We start from the raw sequence: 15,036 nt of genomic DNA, 5'->3' as shown, positions 1-15,036 counted from the left end.
GTTTCCGTCATCACATCCCAACTCTAATCTCACTACAATCTTTCCACAGTTAAATCTTGATTGCCTTTCAAGAGGAAGAACTGAAAGAGATCTTAAAAAATAAAAATAAAAAAATTAACCTCACCATCAGGGAGAGAGCTCCAAGAACTGGAGTACAGGATTTGCACCTAACTCCAGGTTAGCTCCCCTGAGCAATGAGCCAGGAGCAGGGCCCAAACCCCAATGGGTACGGTTCAAAAACAGAACAAAACATTCAAGTCTTGTAGGGTCCTCTAAAAAAGACCCCCAAGCACCACAGAAACAAATGGAAACACCAGTTCTAGGGCTGGGGAGACAGTACAGGAGCCTTGCATGCCCCAGACCCCGTTGCAATTCCTGGCACCATGCAGCCTCCCAAGCACTACCAGGGGAGCCAGGGTGGGAACTGGCACATGGGGCCCCAGCACCACTGCATCCAACTGCTGACCCAGATGGGCAAGAATTACTAGGAGAGGCCCTGGGTCCCCTAAACCCTGCTATAGAAGACCCACCCTCCCCTCCCCCAGTCCCAAATCATACATATAACATTTCTGTAAGGTTAAAATATTTTGAGGGGAGGCAATAGTACGGCAGGTAGGGTGTTTTGCCTTGCACACAGCTGATCCAGGTTCCATACCAGGAATCCCATATGGTCACCTGAGCCAGGAGTGATTCCTGAGTGCAAGGTCACAGTAATCCCTAAGCACTGCCAGGCGTGGCAACCCCTAAACTGAGAAATGAGTCAGAATTAATGTAAAGAAAAAAAAATTTTTTGACTCATTTCTCAATCTTAGGGGTTATAATAAATGCTTCCCAAGGCCAGAATGGATTTCTGGAAGAATCTCAGTCCTAAAGAAACACCACATACCATTTTAAGAGCATAGCCTGTAACATTTCATTGTTTGGGGAACTGATAAACATCTGGTGGTCCAAATTTCTATTCAAGTTGTATTAGCTGCCAACCATAAAAACAAGAATCAACGTGTTTTCTATTAAATACTCACTTCCTCCAAATATCCTTCAAAACACCTGTTTTTCTAAGAACCACTATAATATCTCAATCTCACCAAATTGAAATCCCTTTCGATTCTTTCAAACAGAAATGATAAATCCTTTACAAGCTTCTTAAATCCTCACTTACTGAATTTGACAGACATTTGTAAATCACACACACACAAAATTTAATAATATCTGACATTCAAAACCCTAAGTCTGTTTTTTGACATGCATATCACATGTGAAATAGTACAAATCACAAATAGTACAAGAACAAATAACAATCTATGTTTAATCTTGGAACCGTTTTAATTGAGTTTCTACAGAACAGACTGCCTACCTGCATCAGCTCTGGATCGCTGGCCAGGGGTCTTCCCGAATGGGGTCTTCATTCATCTGTATTTAAGTGAGCAGCAGTGCTGCTGGACTAGGGTGAAAATTCAATAGTCACCAACTTGAAATATGCCGAAGAAATTCAGTGTTCTTATTAATCCATCATCCAAGAGTCAGAAAAAATAGGTGAAGTTCAGAAAAAAAAGATAAAATCACAAGCACTCTGTAAAAGTGAAATAACAATTTATTACTAGAGTATCAAAAGAGCAAAATTATCTTAATCAAACACAAAATTAGGGGAGGTGGTGCAGCTCTGGGTTTTAGGGACACACATAACAGTACCCAGGGCTACTTCTGGCACTATGCGAAGGGGTCACTCAGAGCAGTGCCCAGAGGTCCAAAGAGGTGGAAATCACAAGTGAAAGTTACCAGAGGGTAAGTGACAGTAAACACGAGTGCACGTGCGCACACACACACACCCCACCCTCCTGCCAGACAGAAAAGCTCTTTTCCATGCAGGTGATTCCACAACCAGCACCACGGCAGTGAGTGACTTACAGTCAGCACCACTTACTGGCTCCTGACATGATGTGAGATGCCACTAATTAAGTTCTGTCAACAACCCGTTACCAAAATCTCATTGAGAGCCGGAGAGGAAGTACAGAATGTAGGGTCATGCCTTGAATACAGCTGACACGGGTTTGAATCCCTGGCATTATAGACCGTCTGCCAGCACAGAAGGGTAAATTCTGAGCACAGAGACCGGAATAGCCCCCAAGCACTGCCAGATGTGACCCAAACACCCAAAAAACCAAAATCTCATTCAACCTTCAAGCCTGAATCCAGTTCATAGGAAATAGGGGTTTAGATAAGGAACAAGTGAGAAGACCACGAAGAAACCTATCGATGGGCGAGAGAAACGTCACAGTGGGTAGGGCATTGGCCTCGAACACAGCTGATCCGGCTTGATCCCTGGCACCCCACATGATTCCCCAAGCCTCACAAGGTGGTGATCCCTGAGCACAGAGCCAGGAGTAAGTCCTCAGCACAGCTGGGTGTGGCCCCAACTCCCCCCAGAAAAGAAAACAAATCCAGGTCACAGAAATAGCTCAACAGTCTTAGCACACACTTTGCATGTGCCTCCCTGCACACGGCCAGGATTAACGTCCAAGAACATACTCGGGACTAGCACTCGAGCACTGCCAGGCAGGCCACAGAACAAAGAAAACACTTCAGAAAGGTGGAGACTCCACAAGACAAATAGATCGCACTAAAAATAATCCACCTTAAAGAAAAAAGGTAGACACGATACTCTAAATTGTAAGAGACTAAAGGGATAAAAGCAAATGCATCAGGTAAGCCCTGAACGGATGCTTTAAAAGGGAAAAATGAAGACACTGACGTAAATGAGATAATGCGGGGAAATCTAATAGTAACACCAAGGTTGGGCGAGTTTAGATCTTTCAGAATATAATCTGCCCAGGAAAGAATAAATTACAGGGCAAGCAAAAATGCACCCAGGAAAGAACAGAATAAAAGTTTAGGGTCTTTTCGACGCAGAGAGTAAACAGGGAGGGAAAAAAATGATAGGAAATTGCCAAAACCTGACCCTCAACTTTGGGGTGCTTGCTGACTAGCTATGTGACATACCCCAGCTTCTGCTCTTCACGTACCTACTGACTGCCAATATACTAACTCTCCTTAAGGTCTCTGTCAATTTAAAACAATGGCTTACACTTTGGGAACCAGTTTGTGGGAGTGATACTGTATTGAAAAAATATGGCCAGCCTGTGAGCTCACTCATGGCTGCCTAGGCAACCCTAAAGCCTGGACAGTCCATGTGTGATTGACTTCTTACGTGTTAGTCTCCTCTGCCATCAACCAGGCTCAAAGGACTGGACAGTAGACAGTAGGCAGTAGACAGTATAGAAGGTAAGACACCTGTGCCTGAAAGCAGCCAAGTTCTGTCCCCAACACACTATATGGTCTCCTGGTCAGCTACACACAAACACACACACACATACAACAAAAATATTAATAACTAAATCTTAAGAAGGGGTCACTGTCACTGTCCTCCCGTTGTTCATCGATTTGCTTGAGCAGGCACCAGAAACGTCTCACAACAAATTGTTAGACTTGTTGTTACTATTTTATTGGCATACTGAATATGTCACAGGGAGCTTGCCAGGCTTTGCCGTGCGGGCAATACACTCTCAGTAGCTTGTTGGGCTCTCCAAGAGGGGCAGAGAAATCGAACCAAGGTCCACCATGTTGGCCACGTGCAAGGCAAACACCTTACCTGCTATGCTATTGCTCCTAAGAAGGGGTATGGAGATTTAATTCAGCTATAGTTTAAACACTTGTACACAGTATAAAATTTTATTTGGGGGGGGGGGCGCGGGGGATGTAGCTCCATAGTACATGTGTCATCTATATGAGGCCCCGGTTTCAACCTTAGCACCTCCCAAAAAATTATAAAAAAAAAAAATGACTACTAGGAATATGGTCTCGTGAGAGAGTCAGAAGATGACATGATGGCACAAGCCATCTTCCCTGCAAGCTCAATGCCATAATACACAAAGTATTTTTTGTCCCCAGATGGAAGAGAACGGGACAAAACAAGAGCACAGGGGTTAGGATGCTGCCAGCTCAAATAATCCTGAGCACCATCTGGAGTGCTCCCTGTACAGAGTGAGGAACATTTCCTGAGTTTGAGCACTATTAAGTGTGGTCCAGAGGGAGGAAGCAACCAAAGCTGGATCTGGTGGTAAGAATTCAGATCTAATGTTCAGGTGCTCAGAGCCTGTAACTTACAGCTTGACATGTCATCCTGTATTACATATTCTAAAGTTGCTGAGCATAGATCTCAGCTCTCATCACTCACTCACTCACTCTCACACACACACACACACACACACACACGCACACAGAGAGAGAGAGAGAGAGAGAGAGAGAGAGAGAGAGAGAGAGAATACCCTGAAGCTATGGTGACAATGTTAACTAAATTTACAATGGTGGTCATTCACGTCTTTACTAATTTACACTAAAAACACTTATTCTTCAGTAACTGGGGGAGGCTGGGGTCACACCCAAGGGTACTCTGGGGTTTCTTCAGGCTCGGTGCTCAGGAGATAATGCAGCGCTGAGGGACTGAACCCTCGGGTCTCACATGCAAAACACGCACCCCAGCCCTTTGAGCTGCTTCCCTAGATCAATAAAATAATCTTTATCTTAATAGGGTTACAACAGAGCTTATGGTTTCAGTGTAAAGATTCAGCACACATCCCCACCACCAAAGGGCCCATTACTCTCTATTTCTTGTCCCTTTGTCACTTGTCAGAAAAAAGTAATTTTTGTATGAAAGTATACATGCCTTTGACTATTAAAATATATTCAGAAGGTAGAATCTCCTGATCCCGTGCCAGGCTGTCTTCACCAGGGCACAACAGAGGTTGGTGGATTGAGCTTCCCTCCCCGCCCCAAGCAGAACCCCGGCAGCCGAAAACCTCCAGAACCCAGCCACAGCCATGCTCAAGGCCACACTCCGCACGCTCAGATGAGCCTCACCCATGAGGGAAAGGACAGAGGAACCCAAGTGTGCGGGACTGAGGTATGAGGTATGTGGCTGAGATCTCTAAGCCTGCTTGGATTGGGACTGGGCCTCCTCCACCCAGATCCCAGTAGCATGGCAGTCACACCCACAAACTGCCCCAGGCACAATGTAATCTCACCAATGGCCAAGATCCAGACACTATAAAACTCCGGGAAGAGAGCCATGCGGTGTTTCCTGGAACATGCAACCTCTTACACTCTAGCCCACTGATGTACCTAAAGTAGCACACACGTGTTTGGTTTTAACACACTTGCTTGTATTCTTGTATATACGGGCTTACATGGCCCCAGAATGAAATACAACAACCTTCCACACTTTCCTCTTATTGTGGTGGAAAAATGTTCGCTGGTGGGGTGAGTGTTTGAATATTCTCTGTAATGAACTATTGTGAACTACTTTATGAAAATAAAATGTAAAAAAAAAAATCTCAAAAAATATATATTCTAGGCCTGGAGCAATAGCACAATGGGTAGGGGGTTTGCCTTGCAGGCGGTCAACCCGGGTTTGATTCCCAGCATCCCATATGTTCCACCGAGCACCACCAAAGTGATTCCTGAGTGCAAAGCCAGGAGTAACCCCTGAGCATCGCCGGGTATGACCCAAAAAGCAAAAAACAAACATATATATATATATATATACACACACACACACACAAAAAAAAAAAATCTCTTCTCCAATACCCAGACGCTGCTGAGATCTCCAGGGTGATCCTGAGAGAGGGGTAGGTCAAGTTCCTGCCCTACAAAACCCCAGCAACCGCACTCACACCCCAACAGCCGCCGCCATGCCCCCGCCAGATGGTCCAGTTAAATACTGTGGACTTTCTGGAGTGACATCTCCAAACTCTACAATACTAACATCTCAGTAGGAGCACACCAGATTGAATGGGAAAGTAACATAGAAGCCGGCTAATCTCCATTAACACAGAAGGCTTAATTTACAAGCTTAGAAAACCCTCAGACAAGGACTTAATGTCCCATAGTGAGATACAACAATTTTCACAATTTTTTTTTAACCTAAGCATTTTTGATCACTCCACTAGTCATTCAGTGTTAACAAGCAATATGAAATGAACTATTGGGCTGCTACCAGGGCAAGCCTGAAGGATGGTTGGGAAAACAATGCCAGGCTTGAAGGATGGTTGGGAAAACAATGGTGGAGGGAAAGTGCCTGGTAGTGGGATTGGTGCTGGAATACTGAATTCCTCTAACAAATCATCATGAGCAACTTTGTAAACCAGGGTGTTTAAATAAAGTGGGAGAAAAAATAGTCAAAAGCCATGCTGAAAGAAAGAAGTTGGAAAGCACATCATTTCCTGACTTTACATTATAAAAGACATAGTAATCAAAATAATGTGGTACTGGAATAAAACAGGCTGACAGATGAATGGTTCAGTACTGAGATCCCAGTGACAAATCCTCAGATATATGGATATTTAATACATGACGAAGGAGTTGCGTGAAGTAGAGCAAGGAAAGCCTCTTCACAAATGGTGCTGGAAAACTGGATGACCACTTGTTAAAAAAAAGAAAAGAAAATATCTCACACAATACACAAATTAAAAGTGTCTCAAAGACCTAGAGATTAGGTCAAAAATCATAAAATACATTGCAGAGAACTAGGGAGAACTCTCTGGGATTGGACCCCAAAGGTATCTGCAATGACCTGAGTCCACTGGCAAAGATAACAAAAAGCAAAAGAAGCAAGTTGGAGAGTATGAAGTGGAAAATTTGGGTTTGGTATGGGTTTTCGGGGAGTGGGGGTTGTCGTACCTGGCACTGCTCATGGCTAGTCCTGGCTGTGCTCAAGGAGTGACCCCCTAGCAGAGCTTGGAGGGACCATAGGAGGTGCCAGGGATTCAGACTGGGGTCTGGACGTTGAATATACATCAACAAAGAAAGGGTCACCCCCCACCCTCCGCGACCATGAACCACTACACATCTAACAAGTTTTAATACACGAGCGCCTAAATATGGACCAAAGTCACCAGGATCATGAATCTAAAAACAACACTTGCTCCTGTCATGGCGTACCCAACAGCCCAGTATGACCAGAGACTCTGACTTTCTAATAATAAAAGGGCAACAGTAGGCTACTTTCTAATTCCATCTGACCTGGGCACTGCAGTTGCTGCACCTGAAGTTCATTCCATTCAGCACACTGAGACTGACCCGAGGTGGGAGAACAAGGATGATGTACACCAGCTAAGCAAAGGAGCCAAAGCTATCAGTCAATACCAGCAGCTTCAAGAGCACTTTCATGAGGTGTCTGCTTCCTTGTCTATCATCAGCAGCAATAGAGCAAGGCAGGGAGGTTAAAACATGGTATCCTGAGACAAGAATTTGGGCAAAAGGGGGTCTTTTTCAGCAGAGTTCCCTGTTACCAGGGATCTTGTAGTAATAGAAAGATAAGGTGTTTCTCCAGCTGAAACTTTTGCTGGTACAAGTAGTTCAAGAGTTCAAAGAATATACGGCATCTGAGCAGGTTAACTAAATTAAAACTGCAAGGGCCTTGTATGTCCGAAGCCTAAGAAACTGGCCTCATACTGATAGCCTGTCCGGCACTCCTCCCCAATAATCCCTGCCACAAGTCATGTACCAGTCACCATGTAACAAGAGCTAAGTCACAAACCATTTTTGCTATTATTTTAGTTGGGATGAAGGGCACAGAAGTGCTCAGGGGCTACTCCTGGTACTCAATGAACCATGCAGTGCTGGGGATACAATCCTAGCCTCCCGTAGACATGCATGCGCTCAGCTCAGCCTGGAATGCTACCTCTCCGACCCCCTCAATTTATTTTTTGATGAACAACAAAGCCTTCATTCTAGTATCTTCAGAGATAAATTTTTAATTATCATTAGATCAACAATATTAGCCTATCACTTATAAAAACATTAAAACTGTAACTTAACCTGTTTCTTTTAGGACCCTGTGTATTTTATTTTCAGAAATAACCTGAAAACATATCCACAGGTTTCAGTGAATTGTCAAAAGGTCTGTACTGACACATTACCTGCATTTTTTCAGAAATCACTGGTTGGAACTGACATTATGAAGAATTCTGTGGGGCTGCCAGTCTCTTCGACACACACTTCTGGCTTTTTCTGAGCAAGACCAAGGGGCTACAAGATGTACTCCTTAGCCTGAATCTACTGGTCAAGTTCACTTTTTGCATCTGACATAGTTTCTCTGGGAGTAGGCTGTCCGGTAACCAACAAAATGGAAGTAAGTGGTATATGCGTTTAATTACCCTGTCAAAGGGTGTGGAATGATTTTTTATTCACATCTCCATTATAACATAATGCATAAAGGAGTTACTGGAGAAAGTACCTTTGAAATGTGCCATTTGCAGCTCATCATTTGGGGCCACACACAAAGCACTACCAACAACAATTTTAGAGAGTCCACAAAGGATATTTTCTCTGCCGCATCTTATCCTTCCTGGAAACGGACCTGCCTGTCTGGATCACCTTGGAGTTGATGCTTCAAATATCCTGCGGTAAAGTCATCTCGTCACTTATACTTACAAAGTCACGTTTAGTCCAGAGAGTGTAAATGTGGCTATACTCTAGGTTAGTTTGTGACAATTTTAATAATCCAGTTTCTGTAGAGTTCTTTAATGTTTTAATCAATTACTATAGATTATGGCACTTTTCCATGTCACCTCCTGAAATGCCATTAGAAGTAACGGTTGAGTCATGTAGTTTTGAAGCGTTCCTTTCAAATGAAGTGGCAACGTAGAACTTGCCTCTATGATGTCTATATATACACTTTTTATAGAGGCGATTTTGTAAATAAAATATTGTCTTTGTGGCTAAAAAAAAAAAGTCATCACACTGTTCTGCTGAACCCGGTTCCTTCCAAGAAACCTTAAGCAACCCCCAGCCAAAGAAGACAACTCTGACATCTTGAGAACAAAGATCAGGTGGCCATCAGGATTTAGGATGGCAACTGCTGGTAGTGATGGATTGGTAATTTTGGCTTTCGGTTCTCAACCACCTTGCACAGATGACTTAGATCAGAGACTTTCAAACCACCAAATGGTGAAGTTTACAACTCTTAACACATAGTACATCTGGACAACGTACCAACTACAACTTTTTCGCAGACAATCAGGACATTTCTGCTGACTAGGGCTAGTCCATGGACTAGCAACTGAAAACCAGTGATTGAGACCCTTTCCTGGGAGCTGGAAAATCAAACTAAAACCCAAAAGAACACCCTTAAAAATAAATGACCAGGAACCACCATTTCTTGCAGAACGACTAATTGTAGGACGGCCCAGGAAATAACTGGGAACAACAGTACCAGAATTCAGAAGTTACCACAAAGGGGTTCTTTCTCATTCCCTTGACTTTTTTTGGTACATGTATGACTAAAAATTGTAGGGGGACTAAACATGGGATACACACACTGATACAAGAAAACATCTGCCTGCAGACACAAAAAACCAAAGACAGGAGGGCAGAGGCAGGATCCTGGGGGATGATGCAGGAGAACAGTGGGTACGGAGGGGGCAGCGCACAGGCCCACAGCTGAGTGATGGAGCTGGAGACCAGAACTCAAAGCCGAACAGGAATTGGGGCTGGAGAACCTAGCAACTGAGTCACAATCGCAAGCATTCAGGTGTGAGGGACGGCATGAAAATGGCCACACAGTCTACCCATGTCTTAACTCAAGCACAAAGCTCTCCAGAAATACTGTCCCAAACCACAAATTACTCCAGTCCATTTAGAAAATATGCTTGATGACGGCACACATAAGTATATGGTAAGTAAAGTAAAGGCCCTCCCGTTGTTCGTCGATTTGCTCGAGCGGGCCCAGTAACGTCTCCATTGGAGACTTTGTTGTTACTGTGTCTGGCATATCGAATACTCTCGGTAGCTTGCCGGGCTCTCCGAGAGGGGCGGAGGAATCAAACTCGGGTCGGCCATGTTGGCCGCTTGTAAGGCGAACGCCCTACCGCTGTGCTATCGCTCCAGCCCATGTATATATACGTGAGTATATATACACCCAAAGTAGCCCAAGGAAATTAAAAGCCAGCAAAAAGAGAAGAAATAATAAAATAGGGCTGAAGAGACAATGTAATGGGTACAGTCCCCTGAACCCATCAGGAGTGCTGCCTGAGCACAAAGCCAGGAGTAAGCCCTGAGCACAGCCAGACGGGCCCCTCCCTCCCCCAAAGAAAACAAGGGCCAGAGACAGTACAGCAAGTAGGGCTCTGTCTTACATGGCTGACCCAGGTTCAATCTCCAGCATCCTGTATGGTCCCCCAAAGCACCACCAGGAGTAATTCCTGAGTGCAGAGCCAGGAATAACAGGAGTAACCCCTGAGCATCACTGGGTGTGACCAAAAAAAAAATCCGTCAGAAAAGATCAACTTGAGCCAGTTTTACATGAACACATATGCAGAGAGCTCATCCTTAGTAGTCTCACAATAGGTGGGAAGGGGTATTCTTTAGGCAACAGGAAATGTTCAAGATAGAGAAGGGGAATTACAACAGGGAATGGCAAGCAATGAGAAGAATAACTAAATGGTTATTGACTGTACAAATGTCTTGAGATAAAATGTATACTGAAATAAAATAGCACAACAGTGGGAAATGAGTTTGGGATCAATGGGGTGTTGAGTGCCCAGCAAGGGGAGAAACTACACAATATTAGATTCAAGTCAAAGACACAAGCCTGAAAAACCTGAGAGCTGGCCGATTAAAATAATGAGGCCAGGAAGAAGAGAAAAAGGCACACAAAACTAGCAAAATAAACAAACTACCTCAGCTATTCTGTTAAAAGGCAATAAATCAAATGTAGTAAGACATGCTGTCAGACTGGACTTCACAAATTCCCACTGTGTATTGTCTGACAACATAATTATCCAAAAGGCAAGTATTTAGAAAGACTCCAACAGGATTTACATAAAATACTTATACTGCACATAGCAAAGAATAGATACTGCAGTTACATTAACATTAAGCTAGATAAAACTTTGAATAATCATTTTGCCTTGGCATGGAGAAAAGATGGGATAGGATGAGGATGGGAAGTGATTCTGACATATCAGTTGAGGGTTAAAAAGAACACTAGGCAAGTGCTGGCAGAAAGTCAACCCTGATTGGATTCCCAGCACCACCAGGGGGTCCCCTGAGCTCCGCCAGGGGTCACTCTTCTGCAAAACTAGACGCAGCCTGAGTACCAGTGGGTGAGGCCCAAACTACACCCTTAAAAAAAAAATCAACTGATGAGGACTCTTTTTAACAACTGATGTGACTCTTAACATGTATTATAGAGCTAGTAACATACTTTCAAAACAGGAACAGACAAAAACAAAATCAGAACATATTTCTCTTGGTAACCAATATAATCAGCAAAACAAAAGGACAAAAAGAATAGAAAATTTAGTACAACTTACAAGGAACCAAGTTAAACTGAAAAATGAAAGGAAAAAAAGAGAAATACATTATTTCCAAGCACACAGTGGGATTGCAAAAATTAATGATAAGCAGAGCCACAAGTCAAGCTTTTTATTAAAAAAAAAAAGCACTTAAGGATAGTGTTATCACTGCTTGAGAATTAAGACAGAAATCAGTAACAATAACACAAACAAAGAAGAATAGAGGAATCTTAAAGCAGTGAAGCCACCCTGCAAAGGGATATAATGGTCGCTTTTATTTGTAAAAACCCAGAGTAGCTCCCAACCAGCCCCCACCAAAGTGAACTGTGGATTTTTGGATGGTAATGATGCATCAGTGGACATTCTTCAACCAGAAAGAATGATGAGGAGGGGATTTTTTTTTTTTTTTTGCTTTTTTGGGCCACACCGGGCCATGCACAGGGGTTGCTCCTGGCTCTGCACTCAGGAATTACTACTGGTGGTGCTTGGGAGGCCATATGCGATGCTGGGAATCGAACCCAGGTCGGCCTCGTGCAAGGCAAACGCCCTCCCCACTGAGCTATCACTCCAGTCCCAGGAGGGGAATGTTCTTAACAGTGAGGGCCGGAGGCTGGGAGGAATAGAAGATAAAGGGTAAACTGTACTAAGATTTGCAGTTCATAAAAATACAGGCATATGAAACAGAGAGTTGTGCGTCCACGGTACAGCACACATCTTCCAGGTGTAAGGCACCTGCGTAACTTCTTTCAATAAAAACTATTTTGCTTCACACAAGTTACAGGAAGGGGTGGAGACAGAACAGCAGGGAGGCACCTACCTTGCACATGTCTGACCTGGGCTCCATCTCCAACACCCCATATGCCAGGAATAACACCTGAGCGCAGAGCCAGGTGTAAGCCCTGAGCACGCACCGCCATGTGCGGCGGGCACTCTCCCCATGCCTCCATAGGAAAAAAAAAAATAGGAATTTTCTTCTCAAACTGCTGTTGCTCTATCGAACAAAGTTATGTAGTACTCCAGATTCCCTGTGGCCATTCTGACAAAGCACCCCGAGAGTAGTTGCCATCTCAAGAAAGGGTTTGGGCCCTTCTTTAAGAAACAACCCTTCATTCATCAAAATTTTATGACTCAAGCCAATCCAGATTCCACTCTACCTTCTCATTCTCTTGGTCTTCCTACATTTGCAAGTACCTCTTCCACTATTATCTTGAATCCACTTTCCTTCCCTTTTGGGGGGGCTGGGAGCACACACAGTGTGTTTAGGGTACCATGTGGTACTAAGACTCAGACCTATGGTTTGCACATATGAAGCAGTCCTTGAGCTAACCATACGCCCCCTTCTAAAGTCATCATGGGATTGACTGGAATCAATGTCTTCCAAACTCCTGCCACTATTTTCACTTTGAGAATTTTTTATTCAATATGTTAGGTTTCGGGAGCACATTTGGTGGTTCTCAGGTTACTCCCAGCTCTGTGCTTGGATGGTTGTTCCTGCTGGTGCAATGAGAGGGGGCATGTGGTCCTGGGACTCAAACCCACGCCTCCTGCAGGCAAAGCACATGCTCAGCCTATTGAGTCCTCTCTTCAAACACTCTTATAGTAAGAATCAAAAAAGGTGAACCCTTTCCATAAAAAGCCCTGTTTACTCTGTTCACATCCACCAAAGAAATCACTATCTGCAGAAACGTCACGGTCTCACCATCAGGCCTTCCGAGCAGTGCTCAAGAGCCCAGGGGTCACTTCTTGGCTACTCCAAGGGGTACCCAGTGGCAGGCAATAGCCACTGACGGCTGAGCCATATCCCCAGCCCCATAATGGCCTTCTCATGAGAGGCCAGACGACCGGACAGCAGGTAGAGGAGCTTGCCTTGCACATGGCTCACCTGGGTTAATCCCAGAAACCCCATTCGATCACCAGATCACCAGTCCCACAGGAGTAATCCTCCAGCCCTGAGGACAATACGGGATGCCGAGATCAAACCCAGGCTGGATGTGTGCAAGGAAAACTACCCTATGTATTACTGCTTCAGCTCCTAGACTCCAGTCCTTTGAGCCATCAGCCCAGCCCAGAATCTGCTGCTATTAACTCAGATTAAGAGACTGGGAAGCCTGGGGCCTTACAGACATGAGGTCTCAAGCTCAACACCAGCACTGCCTCACATGCCGAGCTCCATCCTGGTGCCCCTGCTCTCTGGGGTCTCCAGCGTCACAACCAAGTGCAATCTGTTGTGCATGAGCACCACACCTAAGTGTGCAACCCTCCCCTCACTGCAACGGAGTGTGCAACTCCCCACTTACCCAAGTGTACAACCCCCACCTTCACTACACCAAGCGTGCAACCCCCCCACCCCATCTCACTCCACAACAAATTTGAGACCACTGACCCTGGGCACCACAACTACCACCATCTCCAGTGGTAGTTAAGGATTCCACGAGGAATGAAACGATGGCTGAGCGCAATGGGCTGGGTCGCATGCATTCCACAGGAGGCCTAGCTTGGACCACTAGCTGCGGGGGGGGGGGGGGGTTGCCCCTCCCCCCAACAACATGGGGGAGCAAGGAGGAGGGGGAGAAGGAGAGGAGTTTAGTACAACTAAACACTGAGTATGTCAGACAAATAGAAACAAACACAGCAGAGCATTTTTATTGTCTCAGGAAAGGAAATAAATATAGATCTAGATATACATTGTTTATACTGCAAAAGTAAAACACTGCAATAATCTGAAAATTGCAGGAGCGAGAGCAATAGTACAAAGCACAGAGCACTCGCCTCACACCCAGTCAAACCCAGGTTCAGTCTCAGGCACCAAGAACCCCAAGAGGAACAATCCCTGCGCACAGGCTGGAGGAAGCGCTGAGCACCACCATGCGTGGGCCCCCACCACACACACACACAAAAAAATTGTTACAAATGAGGAGAAGAGCAAGATCTCTAGCTTTGGGAATGCATGTCTTCCCAAACTATCATGAGAAATAAAAAATAGAGCACAAAAATTTTAATCCATGAGGCAGAAGCAATAGTATAGTGGGTGGGGCACCTGCCTCACAAGCCAGCAACCCAGGTTCGATCCCCGGTATCCTATATGGTCTCTGAAGCACCGCTAGGAGTGATTACTGGCTGAGTGCAAAGCCTGTAGTAACCCCTGAGCATCCCCTGGTGTGACCCAAAAAGACAAAAATAAAAGTAACAAAAGAACTGGCTACCAGGATGGGTGTGGAAAGCACAAAGTGACCTGTGTCAAAAAACAAATAAAAGGGAGACAGGAGCAATAGTGCAGAGGGTAGGGCGTCTGTCATGCATGTACTGAGACCCAGGTTTGACCCTCAGCACCTCTGAGTCTGCTGGGAGTGATGTGAGCACAGAGCAAGGAGCAAACCCTGAGCACAGCTGGGGGTGGCCTCGACCCACACAAAAAAGGAACAAGAACCAGATATATCCCACAGATGAGAATTATTTCTTGAAAATAACATGAAAGGAAAATAACATGTCCAACTTGAGTCAAGTTCAAGACAAAGAATGATGAGTTTCCAGTTAAAACACACTGAATTTACAACACATCCCAACCCCCCCATCCAGTGAGTCTCCAGCAAGCAAGCAGAGATAAATACCACCAATATCAACCCAAGAAGGCGCTCTAACCAATGGCAGGACAGAAACTCAGGTTAGTGAGTCATTCTGATACATG

The 15,036-nt window shown here is 44.8% G+C and overlaps 1 protein-coding gene across 1 annotated transcript in view; it reads right to left on the bottom strand.

Annotated features, from left to right (window-relative positions):
* The window catches only part of SPIN1 (spindlin 1), a 50,640-nt gene that overhangs the window by 29,235 nt on the left and 6,369 nt on the right, over nt 1-15,036 (bottom strand). The window contains exon 2 of the mRNA XM_056127044.1: nt 1,355-1,570. Within this exon, the coding sequence (XP_055983019.1) occupies nt 1,355-1,406 (52 nt within the window). The 5' untranslated portion in view covers nt 1,407-1,570. The remainder of the gene's footprint in view (nt 1-1,354; nt 1,571-15,036) is intronic.

This window comes from Sorex fumeus, unplaced genomic scaffold, assembly GCF_029834395.1.
Source record: "Sorex fumeus unplaced genomic scaffold, SorFum_2.1 ptg000063l, whole genome shotgun sequence".
Classification (NCBI taxonomy): domain Eukaryota; kingdom Metazoa; phylum Chordata; class Mammalia; order Eulipotyphla; family Soricidae; genus Sorex; species Sorex fumeus.
Note: the sequence above shows the minus strand (reverse complement) of the source record. Positions and strands in the feature narration are given on the sequence as shown.